The sequence below is a fragment of the Mugil cephalus genome, chromosome 6 (genome assembly GCF_022458985.1).
Source record: "Mugil cephalus isolate CIBA_MC_2020 chromosome 6, CIBA_Mcephalus_1.1, whole genome shotgun sequence".
Classification (NCBI taxonomy): domain Eukaryota; kingdom Metazoa; phylum Chordata; class Actinopteri; order Mugiliformes; family Mugilidae; genus Mugil; species Mugil cephalus.
Window position 1 is genome coordinate 28,935,858 of NC_061775.1, and position 14,229 is coordinate 28,950,086.

Sequence of the window (14,229 nt, forward strand, 5' to 3'; positions counted from 1 at the left end):
GTCCATGGGAACCTGGAGGCTCAATGTGTGAATGGTGTTGAAACTTCTTGGGGACAGACGTCAAAACTGAATTATAAATAGTTGGTAAATTAAATCTCAGGCCACCTCCTCTGTTTAAAGAAGGTTTTTCCACTTTGACATAGATGGCTTCCTTAACTCCTCTCTCAAACCATCTGTCCTCTCTGGCCAGGACTTTGACATTGGTGTCTTCAAAGGAGTGTCCTTTGTCCTTCAGGTGGAGGTGGACTGCTGAGTCGTTTCCTGATGAGCTGGCTCTCCTGTGTTGGGCCATGCGCTTGTGGATGGGTTGTTTTGTTTCCCCAATGTACAAGTCTGTACATTCCTCGCTACACTGAACAGCAACACTACATTACTCTGTTTCTGTCTGGGTGTTTTGTCTTTGGGGTGGACCAGTTTCTGTCTTAGTGTGTTTCGAGGTTTGAAATAAACTGGGATGCGGTGTTTACCAAAAATTCTCCTTAGTTTCTCTGATACACCAGCTATGTAGGGGATGGTGATGTTCTTCCTTTTGCTGTGCTCCTCTTCTCTGTCCTTCTTTTTGAGCCTTTGACAAAGGCCCAGTTGGGATATCCACATGTCTTGAGGGTTTGTTTAATGTGTGTTCCCTCCTTGTCCTTGCCCTCCTGTCTAGTGGGAACAGTCTGTGGTCGGTGCTGGAGGGTTCTGATGACTCCTAGTTTGTGTTCCAGAGGGTGATGTGAATCAAATAACACGTGTTGATCTGTGTGTGTGGGTTTTCTATATACTTCCATGTTGAGGTTTTGGTCTTCAACATGCACCAAACAGTCCAAGAAGGCCAGGCAGTCCCCGCTGATGTCCTCCCTGGTGAACTTGATGTTGCTGTCCACTGCATTGATGTGTTGTGTGAAGGATTCCACCTCCTCTGTCCTGATTTTAACCCAGGTGTCGTCCACATACCTGAACCAGTGGGTGGGGGTGGAACCTATAAAGGTGCCCAGGGCTTAGGTCTCTACTGTAGGGATTCACCACCTCTGGTGACCCCATTGCACAGCCATGTGTTTGCCTGTAGAAATCTCCATTAAACTGGAAATAGGTGGTGGTCAGGCACAGGTCCAGTAACACACAGACTTGTTCTAGGATGAAGTTGGTTCTTGAGGCCAAGGTGTCGTCCTTTTGCAGTCTTTTCCTTACTACTTCTGTGGCTTCTCTGGTGGGAATGCTCTAACGAGCTCAACACCATTCACACCTTGAGCCTCCAGGCTCCCATTGACAATAGCCTCATTAGAGCTCTATTCATAGGGTAAGTAGCCCAGGCACACAGTTCCCCCCCATTCAAGGACAGGTAAGTATCAGCCATTATGGAAATAGTGACCTCAGGTTCTGGTCAAGCAAGTTTCTGGTGGGTGTTACCCACAGAGTTTATTCCTATTTAAACCTCAATTTCCCACTAGTTTATCAGAACCAAAGGAGCTACTCGGATGAGTGGCGAAACGTCTTCAAGAAATCCTACAAGTCCAGTTGACCTTATTCAACTCTTTCTGGATTTTATGAAGCTGCTTCCTGTTGATTTGACTCTTGATTTGTCCTTACAGAGGCAGTAAAACATGAAACACAGGCTTGATCACATCTCATGAGTGGAGTCAGTTCGACCGTAGCAGATATGAAGCAGATATGATTTGCTAAACCTGCCGTGGCAGTGTTTCCCTCATATTCTTCAGTTTAGAAAAGAAAACCATTCAGAATTATAAAATATGTAAGTTAAAGGAGACAGTCTGGGAGAAGAGCCTCAGAACTCATGAAACATTTAGGAGACGTTCGGTTCTCGTTTCCATCGTTTTTGTATCGTCTGATTGAAGCAGCTGAGAGAAGAAAGCTTTCAGCTTTAATAATCCTCCTCACAAATAAAAACCTTTTCTTCCACTCTGACTGAGAGACCAGAACACACTCTGTATTTCTTTATATGAATCATTATTAATGTGTGTCTCCTCTGGTCTAAACTCCTGCCACCTGAGGGCTGACAATGGAGGAATGAAACTTCTCATAATAGAACAAATCCACTGAAGAAATAACAATTCACCTCAACAGCAGCTGGAACTCACTCTTCATCAGACTCTTCATCACACTCTTCATCAGACCCTTCATCACACTCTTCATCACACTCTTCATTACACTCTTCATCACACTCTTCATCACACTCTTCATCAGACCCTTCATCACACTCTTCATCACACTCTTTGTCACACTCTTCATCAGATCCTTCATCACACTCTTCGTCAGACTCTTCATCACACTCTTCATCACACTCTTCATCACACTCTTTGTCACACTCTTCATCAGATCCTTCATCACACTCTTCGTCAGACTCTTCATCACACTCTTTGTCACACTCTTCATCACACTCTTCATCAGACTCTTCATTACACTCTTCATCAGACTCTTCATCACACTCTTCATCAGACCCTTCATCAGACCCTTCATCAGACCCTTCATCACACTCTTCATCACACTCTCTGGTTACAGCTGCTCTGAACTCAACCTGCGGGTCTCAGACCAGTTTTTCCGTCAGACCAGAGTCACCTGGAGACAAACAGACGTGAATGTGGTGGTCACCTGGACAGGTACCGTCCTGAGGACGGTGCCTCGTGTTTGTTGGGTTTGTCGTAGCAGTTGACCATGTTCTGTATCAGAGCCAGGTCTGGTCTCACCACGGTGGCAGCAGCGACTGCCCTGGTGATGAGCTGCAGAGCATCTCTGACGTAGAAGTCCAGCGGTTTCCTGTCCACCTCCCCGTAGGCCAGCAGGCCGAGTGGCAGTCCGATGGCGTGCAGAGCATCGGGGCTGAGCGGCTGGCCCAGAACCCAGTGGACCATGGGTAAAGTCAGGCCCAGATCCTGGGCACTACGTAGCACCGCCGCCGCGCACTGAGGGTCGGCCCCAAACAGCAGCACCGATGCCGGCGATGCTCGGTTCTGCCCAAAATGTCGGGACAGGAAGTCGTGGATCTGCGTATCATCGTGGGCAGACTGTGTCAGATTCAGGAGGGTAACCCCGCCCCCGCCGTCCCATGATGCATCACTCTGATGGTCCAGGAGCCTCAGCAGGCCTCCAGCATCCTCCCAACCCCGACACAGAACCACAGTACCTTCCATCCAACCGGACCACTGCAGAACCGTCAGCAACAGATCGGACAGACTGGACTCTGGGACCCGGGTCGCCATCTGGAGGTGGAACTGGTTCTATACATAAGCGAGAGGACCACAAAGAGAACAGAGTTAGAACATCACAGGCTGACTTCTGTTACTGGCAGCAGACCTGCCATTGTTCATAATACGTGTCTTTTTCCCACCCACTTTTGTGATTTTATTCTTTTTGTGATTTTATTCTCTTGCTCTTATTTTAATGTACCTCTCTCCACCTTCCTAATTGCCCTTCGGGGATTCTCTTCTGATTCTGATCCTGGTTCTGGTTTTAGTTCTTGTTCTGGTTCTATTAGGTAAAGAACCCAGTTCAAGAAGTTTGTCTGCTGAACATGATTAGGGTATGGTATGGTTCCACAGATTGAAGCAGAAAACGTTTCCTGGGGAGAAATAAAAACAGCTGACTCGTTCTACACTGCTAAATATAACCAACACAGGGGTCTGTTATTCCCAAGGAATTCTGGGAAATGTAGGAGATCAAATAAGTTTGTAGGTGTCCTGTTTTGAACATGACATCGTTAGTAATTAGTGATTAGGTCATGAACTGTCATTCTAATTAACAATGAATGAGTTTATGCAGATTAGAAATAATCAAGCTAACATATCTTAATGATGAACTGAAGCTGTAACACGGGGTTAGGGTTCTAGACATCAGAGGGGTTCATAGAACAGACCTGGAGAAGCTGTTGATGAATGAATGAATCAGTAAAATGTAATTAGAGTCCTACTTCAACATCTCAGAAGCAGCAACATAACAAACTTTCAGAACCACAACAACAAACTAATGAAGCACTTCTTTAGTTTCTGTTGACTCTGAGGAAGATTTACATGAAAACCAAAATGAGAAGGAAGGAAACGTTGAACAGAAACTTTGTCTACAGCTTAATAAATTTCTAAAGTATTATCAGTTGCAATGTGCCTGTATTTAGGTACAAAGTGAATAAATAAGACAGAAAAGATCAAAGATTCAGAAAGTCTGAATGAAAAGATGAAACCTCAGAAGATATGAAAAGCTTCTCAGCTGAGAAACAAACAGATTTAGCTTCAGTCAAATGTCAGAAGAAAACTCATGCTGTGGCGGCAGTAGCTCAGGAGGTAGAGCGGTCGTCCAGTAACTGAAAAGTTGGTGGTTTGATTCCGCCCTAACCCTAGTCTGTCCGTTGTGTCCTTGATAGTCACCAGCTGTGACTACTGAGGCAGTTCACTACCACCAGGGTGTATGTATAAGTGAATGAATAATGTAATACAATTGTAAGCGCTTTGAGCATCTGAGAGTGGAAAAGCACAGTATAAAACCAATGCATTATTATCACCAGTGGCAGTTATTTTAGTTTTAGTCACATTTTACTCACTTCTATATGTGATAGTTTCAGTCTAGTTTTAGTCAACGAAAAGTCAAAAAGAGTCAGTTTTAGCAAGAAAAAAAAGGAAAAAGAAAATATCAGTCTAATAATAAATTTACGTCAATAAGTATTGGAATTTGGAATTAAGGTTGACAGGTTATATCAAGCATTGCAATTCATTAAACAACAGTTAACCTCAACGCTTTTGTATAATAACCAGATTTATAGTTGTGAAAATAGCTGATCTACAAGGTCAACACATTGCAACACGTTGTGACCTTGTAGATCAATTGTTTTCACAAATAATTGCAAAAAAAAAGAAATATCTCCAATACATACAAAGTAGACGAAGGAGAATATGACGTAACGCATGACAATACAGACCCTTTCCGAAAAATTAGAATATCATGGAAAAGTTGTTTAAGTTCCATAATTCCATTCAAAAAGCTAAACTTTCATAGATTATAGATTAAAAAGAAGAAAAATAAACAAATAAATACTTGAAATCATTTAAATTGTGGGCCCTGGATCTATAATCTATGAAAGTTTAGCTTTTTGAATGGAATTATGGAAATTAAACAACTTTTCCATGATATTCAAATTTTTTGGAAAGGGTATGTATAAAATGCACATAAAGAGGCTGATGCAACCCTGAGTTGAATAGTGTAGAAAGTATGGGTGGAATGAATGAATATACAGTGGGGGAAATAAGTATTTGATCCCCTGCTGAATTTGTAAGTTTGCCCACTTCCATAGAAATGATCAGACTCTGGTTTTTATGGTTGTTTACTGGTTATGGGTATAGACAGAATATCAGTAGAAAATGCATAAAAAACACACAATCTAAAAGTTATAAATTGTTATGTATTTTATTAAGGGAAATAAGTATTTGATCCCCAAGCACAACACAAGTCAGTACTTTGTAGAGAAACCTTTGTTGGCAAGCACAGCGATGAGACGTTTCTTGTAGTTGGTCACCAGGTTTGCACACAGCGCAGGAGGGATTTTGGCCCATTCATCTTTACAGACAGTCTCTAAATCCTTCAAGTTTCTTGGCTGCCTCTTGGAAACTCGGAGCTTCAGCTCCCTCCACAGGTTTTCGATCGGGTTAAGGTCTGGAGACTGACTAGGCCACTCCATGACCTTAATATGCTTCTTCTTGAGCCACTCCTTTGTTGTCCTGGCAGTATGTTTTGGGTCATTGTCATGTTGGAAAACCCACCCACGAGGCATCTTCAGTGTTCTTGCTGAGGAAAGAAGGTTTTTGTCCAAGATGTTACAGTACATGGCTGCATTCATTGGCCCCATAATGCGGTGAAGTTGCCCTGTACCCTTTGCTGAAAAACAGCCCCAAAACATGATGTTTCCACCTCCATGCTTAACCGTGGGTATGGTGTTCTTTGGGTCATACTCACGTTTTTTCATCCTCCAAACACGGCGGGTCGAGTTAATGCCAAATAGCTCAACTTTGGTTTCGTCAGACCACAGCACTTTCTCCCAAGCCTTCTCTGAGTCATTTAGATGTTCACTGGCAAACTTAAGGCGGGCCTGTACATGTGCCTTCTTGAGCAGGGGGACCTTGCGGGCACTACAAGAGTTCAATCCATAACGGCGCAGTGTGTTGCCAACTGTTTTCTTGGTGACGGAGGTCCCAACTGCTTCCAGATCATTAACAAGCTCCTGCCGTGTTGTTTTAGGCTGCTCCCTCACCTTTCTCATCATCATCCTCACTCCATGAGGCGAGATTTTGCGGGGAGCTCCAGACCGAGGACAGTTGATGGTCCTTTTATGGGTCTTCCACTTGCGAATAATGGCACCAATAGTTGTCACCTTCTCACCAAGCCTTTTGCTGATGGTTTTGTAACCTATACCAGCCTTGTGCAGGTCTACAATCTTGTCCCTGACATCTTTTGACAGCTCTTTGGTCTTGCCCATGGTGCTGTAGAAGTTGGAATGTAAGAAACTGATTCTTAGAGCAGGTGTGCTTTATATACATGACGAGTTAAGATCAGGAGTATTGGTAATTAGTTGACTGAGCACAGCTGTGTGCCACATGCGCACCAGCCAATCTGTAGGAGCCTGAATTCTAAGTGAATTGTTGGGGATCAAATACTTATTTCCCTTAATAAAATACATAACAATTTATAACTTTTAGATTGTGTGTTTTTTATGCATTTTCGACTGATATTCTGTCTATACCCATAACCAGTAAACAACCATAAAAACCAGAGTCTGATCATTTCTATGGAAGTGGGCAAACTTACAAATTCAGCAGGGGATCAAATACTTATTTCCCCCACTGTATGTATATACTGTACATATTCACACAGTCTTGATGAGCCATAGGCATAAATGTCCAGAGTTGTCGCCAGTAATGTTGTGTCCAGTAGCAATATGTGCCCGTAATGCAGAGGGCTTTGTGCGAGAGCCAGGTGTCGTAAATGTCCTAGAGGGAAGGGAGAGAGGCACCGATTATCCTTTCGGCTGCTCTCACTGTGCGCTGGAGTGTCTTAGACCAGGATGTGGTGCAGGCTCCGTACCACACTGTGATGCAGCTGGTTAGGATGCTCTCCATGGAGCCTCTGTAGAAGGTGCACATGATGGGGGCTGGGGCTCTGGCTTTGCTCAGTTTGTGGAGGAAGTAGAGGAGCTGTTGAGCCTCCTTGGCCAGTGATGCTGTGTTGGTGTCCCAGGAGAGGTCCTCTGTGACGTGGACACCCAGGAACTTGGTGGTTCTCACCGTCTCCACAGCAGCACCGTTGATTGACACTGAAGCATGCTGAGTGTGCGCTCTCCTGAAGTCCAGTCTTTTGTCTTGTCTACAGTCAGAAAGAGATTGTTGTGTGTGCACCACGTGTCCAGGTGGCTCACCTCACTCCTGTAGTCCGTCTCATCCCCGTTACTGATGAGACCCACCAGAGTTGTGTCATCCTCAAACTTGATGAGGTTGGAGTTGTGCATTGCCGTGCATTTGATGTGATGGTGCTGGACATGTTGTTGCCGACCTGTACTGCCTGTGGTCTCCCAGTCTGGAAGTCCAGCAGTTGCAAAGTGAGTTGTTGAGTCCCAGGAAGTCCAGTTTGTAGATCAGCTGTTGGGGGATGATTGTGTTTAACACTGAGCTAAAGTCTATGAACAGCTTTCTGACCTAAGAGTCCTTAGTGTCTAGGTGTGTGAGGGCAGTGGAGATGGCGTTGTCAATTGGACCAATATGCATACTGGTTTCTCTCTAGTTTGTCTCTGGTTTGTCTTTTCCACTTATCTGTCGGGTCCCGGTCACTTCTTGCTTTGTTTGTCCATTAGAAACTGTGAAATGGACAGAGTTCAAGAAGACATTTTATTTGTGGGGTTGACCTTTGACCTGGACTTGGGCCACAGATTTACATCTGTGTAGAAAAATACCAGTAAACAAGTAAATGATCTGATCTGATCTGATGGAAGAATTTTAGTAATTGAGTTTTTAAACTACCTGACTGATTTGGTTGTCCTGAGTAGTTTGGAGCAGTTTACTGCAGACATGAACCAGTAACCCAGTCTGTTGATGGGATGTGGTTTGCAGTGTCCAGGTTTCTCCCTTTAAACCCTGAGATGACTTTAATCCTGAGAGCAGCGTTGGGGGTAACGAGTTACAAAGTAACGGATTACTGTAATGATATTACTGTTTTGGGTAATGAAGTAAAGTAACGCATTATAGTAAAAATATCGGTAACTACACTACTTTGCTAGACTATAGGAACGCACTTTCCTGCGTTACCGAAGCCGTGTTTGCCTGTGTGTAGAGTTCTGATCTGAAGTGGTGCAGGCATGGCTGCATGCTACTTGCTTGAGCACGTTGCCATAGAGTTCGGTTTGGGTCGAGTGACGTTGCTGGAGACGGAGACTGGGGGCTATTCTCATTACTTTCAGTTTATAGCTCTAAAGTATGGAGGACCAATTCAGGCATAATAAATAAATAAATGAATAAACGAATAAATGAATAAATACCTGCCATAAATAATCAAATAAATACCTAAATATATGCCAGAAATACTATTTATTTATTTATGTATTTTAATTATTGATGCACGCATTTCAGCATGAAATGATGAAATGTTATTCAAATGAAGGGGGCTGTCTACACTGGATGAACGTTCTCCGATTGGTTGATCAATCCATGATTGCACAGATCGACTGCACATGCCTTTTCACAGCCAGGCCGGTAGTTTGATTTGAAATGAAGGCAGACAGGAGCTAATACAGAAATGCGGGTGTCAGCTCTCAGTCACCTAAAGCTGTCAGCACTATATTCTCCTCCTTTGGTTGACTGAAAAGAGTCTGTGTCTGTTTATGTTGCCACGGTTACCAAAGCGTTTGAGCCAATGCAATGATTTAGAGCTGTCATCAAGTCATTTTACCGGAACGTCTTTATGGGTGTCCATTATATTTTTAATGTACACCCCACAGCCAATCAGAATCGAGGATTCACCTGGACCATGGTATAATTAGATTTTAATGTTCACATTTGTTGCCCATCTGACCAATTCGCCACTGACTTCAAAAGCCTGTTGTCAACTTTTTTTGATTCAATCCATGGATAAGCCAACGCACCATCTTGGGGACACATTGGACCTTGTTATTTCTTTTGGGCTCTCAGTTTCCCTTAAAGAGATTTCTGAGACTGCAATCTCAGATCATCTTCCTATCGTTTTTGAAGTGATAGCCCCCCCAACCAGTCAGCAAACCTCTTGCTCCATCCTGTCAGTGGCGTATCATCACTCCCTCCATGGCCGACGAATTTACTGCTGCTTTCAATGACTCACAGTTTCTTCCCTTGAACGGCTTGTCTTCCCCTCTCTGTCCTGATCATTTTCTCTCCTCCTTCTACTCCACCTGTGCTGGGATTCTGGACTCCATTGCCCCTTTTAGGCCAAAATTTGCCAAGCCAAGAACGGACCCTGAACGACACTACCCGTGACATCAGGCAACGTTGCAGGCAGGTGAAACGCAGACTGAAGGACAAACTGCATGTGTCTCTGGAAGTGTCAAGGGACTGTCTTACTGATTATCAGAGAGCTGTACGTGAAGCAAAATCTCGGACCTCTCTAATATTATTTCTAGCAGCAGTCATTGTCCCAAGGTGCTATTTGATACAATAAATGCTGTTGTTAACCCATGCACTTCTGCTGTGACTGATGTATCAATAGCCACTTGTGAGAATTTTCTTCATTATTTTGTTGACAAAGTGGATTCTGTCAGAAAAGACACCAGTGAGAAAGTCATTATGAGAACAAATAAGGATTTGCCTGTTGCCCAGCTCATTCTGCTGTGTTTGATCAGTTTGAGCTGGTTTCCCTCTCTTCTCTCTGTGACGTAGTGAAATCTCTGAAACCTACAAATTGCCCACTGGATATTGTCCCTACCAGTGTTAAAAATAAGTGTTAAAAATGTTTTTTAACACTGTGGGGCCCAGTCTCCTCATTTTTATTAACTCCTGCCTTAGATTAGGAACCGTCCCAGCTGCCTTTAAACATGCTGTGGTCAGGGCCCTATCCTCTTCTTATTGTACATGTTACCACTTGGGCCAGTTATAGCCAGGCACAATCTTTCTTTTCACTGTTATGCAGACGATTTACAAATCTATCTGCCAGTGAAGCCAAATAGGAATAGTACACGATGTCCTTTGGTGGATCGTATCGCTGATATTAAGCAGTGGTTGGCCCAAAATTTTCTTCATTTAAATGATGATAAAACTGAATGTGTTGTGTTTGGGGATACTGTGATGATCGGCTTCGGCACCTTGTCTTCAAAGCTCAGTTCATCCTTCAGAAATCTCGGAGTGACCTTTGACAGTCTCTGAGGTTTGACAAACAAATTAACAATGTTGTCAGGACTAGTTTTTTTTTTCCCGGCCAAAGTCAAACCGTTTTTAAGTCGTCATAACCCTGAGAAGGATGTCCATGCCCTAATGCATTCAAGGTTAGACAACTGCAATGCACTTTATGTCGGCGTCTCCCAGTCTTCTCTCAGTCGCCTTCAACTTCTGCAAAACGCTGCCGCCCGTCTTTTAACCAACACAAACAGACGTGTCACTCCTGTTCTTAACTCTCTTCGTTGACTTCATGTCCTTTATAGAATTGATTTTAAACTTTTAAAGCTCTTAACGGCCTCGCCCCATCGTATTTATCTGAGCTTTTAACTCTGCGTTATCCTGGTAGAGCTCTGAGGTCAACAAGTCAACTTTAGCTGGAAGTGCCCAGGTCAAAATACAAACACTGCGGTGACGAAGCCTTTTCTGTTCCAGGCTCTGGAATAAGTTACCCGCCGAGATGCGTCTTATTTCTGACCTGGGCCTCTTCTAGTCTAGGCTAAAAACCTACTTATTTAGGGTGGCTTTTAATACCCTGTAGGATGATAACACTTTTATCTTATTTTATCTTTTTGATTTTGTTGTATTTTATTGTTTTCACTGTTCATTTATTGTTTTTACTTATTCTTCTCTTTATTTATAACCTGCTGTAAAGCACTTTGGTACACCAAAAGGATTGTTGTAAAGGGCGTATAATTAAAGTACATTTACATTTACATCATGTATGTATAACACAGATGGAGATTACAGCTGACATTATGAATGCCGTTGTAGAAAAAAGCCTAGTGTGACCCTAACACTGAAAAGGAGTTTTTCCTGCCACCGTGGCCTTAAGGCCTTGTGAAGTATCTTGAGACGATTTGTATTGTTATTGGCGCTATATAAATAAAACTGAATTGAATTGAATTGAATTGAATTGACTCAGACGTACACTAGATTTTTTCACCATGCTCAGTGGAGTTCATAATCCAGCAATCCCACAATGCACCACAACATTTTAAACACGTCTGCTTAACCGATGGAGATCAGTCTGAGATGTAAATTCAGTCAGTGAAAAAAGATTATCAGATCACTAGCAGAGTCCCTTTCTTTTCAAAATTAAAAAGGATAAGAGTCTGTCTCTCTCTGTTATTCATGATTTAGTTTAATGTCTTTAAAAAAGCTGAGTCAACCAAGAAGTTGTGAACTAAATCACAGAGAGTTGGATCAGTTTAAGCTGAATATATTCAGGGCTCAATAAAGCTGTGAGTGTTTCAGCTTGTGGACAGTAGATTTAGAAAAAGTTGTTTGGCTCTGAGCTGCTGACGGCTGAGCCAAGATGTTAAATAAGTTCCAGGGAAATGGTTCTGTTCGGGTACCCAGCAGATTTAAAGGAATGAAAGCATGAAGATTAAAGATCTCATCACTGAACAGGGACCGTTCTCTGGACATCCTCATAGGCTCAGTCCTGTTCTAACCAGGTTCTAATGGGTCAGAATCAAACAATAAGGATAATTACTTCTTCCGGCTGGTTTCTGGTCAGAGAAGAGGACACGGAGGTAACTAATAAATTAGTTCTGATGAAACCAAGGTAATGACTTGACATGTAGACGGAGACATGACATCAAAACCTGAACCTCAATATCAACTACTTGATTTAATCTGTCAACATCTTTAGTCAGCTGGTAACTAAGTAACCCTAACCATAACTAATATGACTGCAGCTGTATAGTGTCTTTACATTGTGTCTGATGAACATCTCAGTTTGTTCTCTTCCACTCTTCTACTTCCTGTCCTCTACCAAGTCAAATAAAAACTATATCATTGGTTTGGTTTTATTATTTTCATAATCAGACAAATATCTTTAACAAGTATTGACAATGAAATCAAATAATACGTTACACCTCTTCTGACCTCCTGGTATTATTCCACAACATGATAATAATAATAATAATGAATATCTCTATATTACACCTTATAGTACCATACTGTCCCAACAGATCATTATGATCTCAGAAGTTAGTTTATCTAGTTTCTCCTGTTCTTCTTCTTCTCTATCTTCTCTGGTTCTACCCGGCTGGTCTTCAGCAGATGGTTCCTCCATATGAGCTGGTTCTGCTCCAGGTTTCTTCCTGTTAAAGGGAGTTTTTCCCTCAGGCTGCTCTGGAGGTTTCAGGCTGGTTTTTGTGAAGCGTCTTGAGATGATTTATATTGTTATTGGCGCTACATAAATAAAACTGAATTGAACTGAATTAATATTTCTATATATTTTCATCCGAGAGACTTCTTGTTTCTTTGAAGACTAAAAACACCAGCACCAGGGTCTTACTTAAAAAAAAAAAACAAAAACTCAGACTGGTTAAAAGTAAACCAGACATGTACTCACATAGCCTAAATACTTTTCTTAATCTGATACATATTCTGTGGTTCTTGGTCCAAGTCTGGTTCGATACTGTCTGTCTGTGTCTGGTCCTGTAATTTTCTGTTGTATGATTGTTGTTTTAAAGTCTTCTCTGTCTGTGTTGTGTAGCTGCCTTGGGACTACGGCTGAAAATTAGCATTTGTACTAAGTCCGAAAGACGGTCCTCTCCCTAATCACTTCCACCAGCTCCTGCAGAGGAAGCCCCAGGCGTTCACAGGCCAGATGGGAAATATAATCCCTCCATCATATCCTGGATCATCATCTCCTCATGGTGGGATATGGCCAAAACACATCTTCCAGGAGGTGTCTCCTCCGTGAACCTATGTTCCTCAAGCAAAGGTCAGCTGATGAATTAACTGATACTCACAGGCTCCTAAGGCAGGATGCATGCTGGTTAAAGATGGCAGCCGGCCAGGTTCAGACCAGACACTGGATGAGCAGGTGATAAAGAAGAGATGAACCAGCAGTAGCTCCGGGAACCAGTCAGGTCGACACTAGATGAGTTTATATTTGAGTGTGTCTGACTTGTTCCCTCCATAAAATCATAATATTCGGACTGAGTTTCATGAAGTCGTCTTAGAATGAACAGGTCACTTATGATGGAGTAGTGTGTGAGATGACATCACAGCACCTACAGTCTTTAGGTCATCAGCAGTCATATTGAAATCACCCAGAGGGGTGGAGCCAGTCACCCTCCGTGGACCACAGCTTGATGCTGATTGGATGGTTGTTGCTCTATGTCTTGTCCTGATGGAGACGCCTGCTTCGCTCTGGGCTCCTGTTAATTTTTCTCTTTGATGCTGAACTCACATCCAGTTTGAATTATTGATGTTCCAGTGATTCTGAGTCTTTAAACATTTCTCCTTCTGTTCAATCAGAGAGGTGGAGGCTGCAAGCTGAGGTTGGAGGAAAGGTAAAATGATGCAAACAGTTTTATTTCTAAGAGAATTAAAGTCATCTCAGGGTTTAAAGGGAGAAACCTGGACACTGCAAACCACATCCCATCAACAGACTGGGTTACTGGTTCATGTCTGCAGTAAACTGCCCCAAACTACTCAGGACAACCAAATCAGTCAAAACTCAATTACTAAAATTCCTCCATCAGATCAGATCATTTACTAGTTTACTGGTGTTTTTCTACACAGGTGTAAATCTGTGGCTGAAGTCCAGGTCAAAGGTCAACCCCACAAATAAAATGTCTTCCTGAACTCTGTCCATTTCACAGTTTTTAATAGACAAACAAAACAAGAAGTGACCGGGACTCTAGAGATAAGTGGAAAAGACAAACCAGAGACAAACTAGAGACAAACCAGAGACAAACTAGAGACAAACCAGAGACACCCCCCCCCACCACCACCATCACCACCACCAACACCAACATCCCTCCCTCCTCCTCCTCCTAATCTTCCTCCTCCTCCCCCCTCTGTGAACTCTCTTCTTCTCAGCGTAGAAATATTAATC

At 42.8% G+C, this 14,229-nt stretch overlaps 1 protein-coding gene across 1 annotated transcript in view; it reads right to left on the reverse strand.

Annotated features, from left to right (window-relative positions):
* The window catches only part of grin3bb (glutamate receptor, ionotropic, N-methyl-D-aspartate 3Bb), a 29,915-nt gene that overhangs the window by 8,008 nt on the left and 7,678 nt on the right, over window positions 1-14,229 (reverse strand). The window contains exon 2 of the mRNA XM_047587597.1: window positions 2,593-3,218. Coding sequence (XP_047443553.1) covers window positions 2,593-3,218 — 626 coding nt within the window. The remainder of the gene's footprint in view (window positions 1-2,592; window positions 3,219-14,229) is intronic.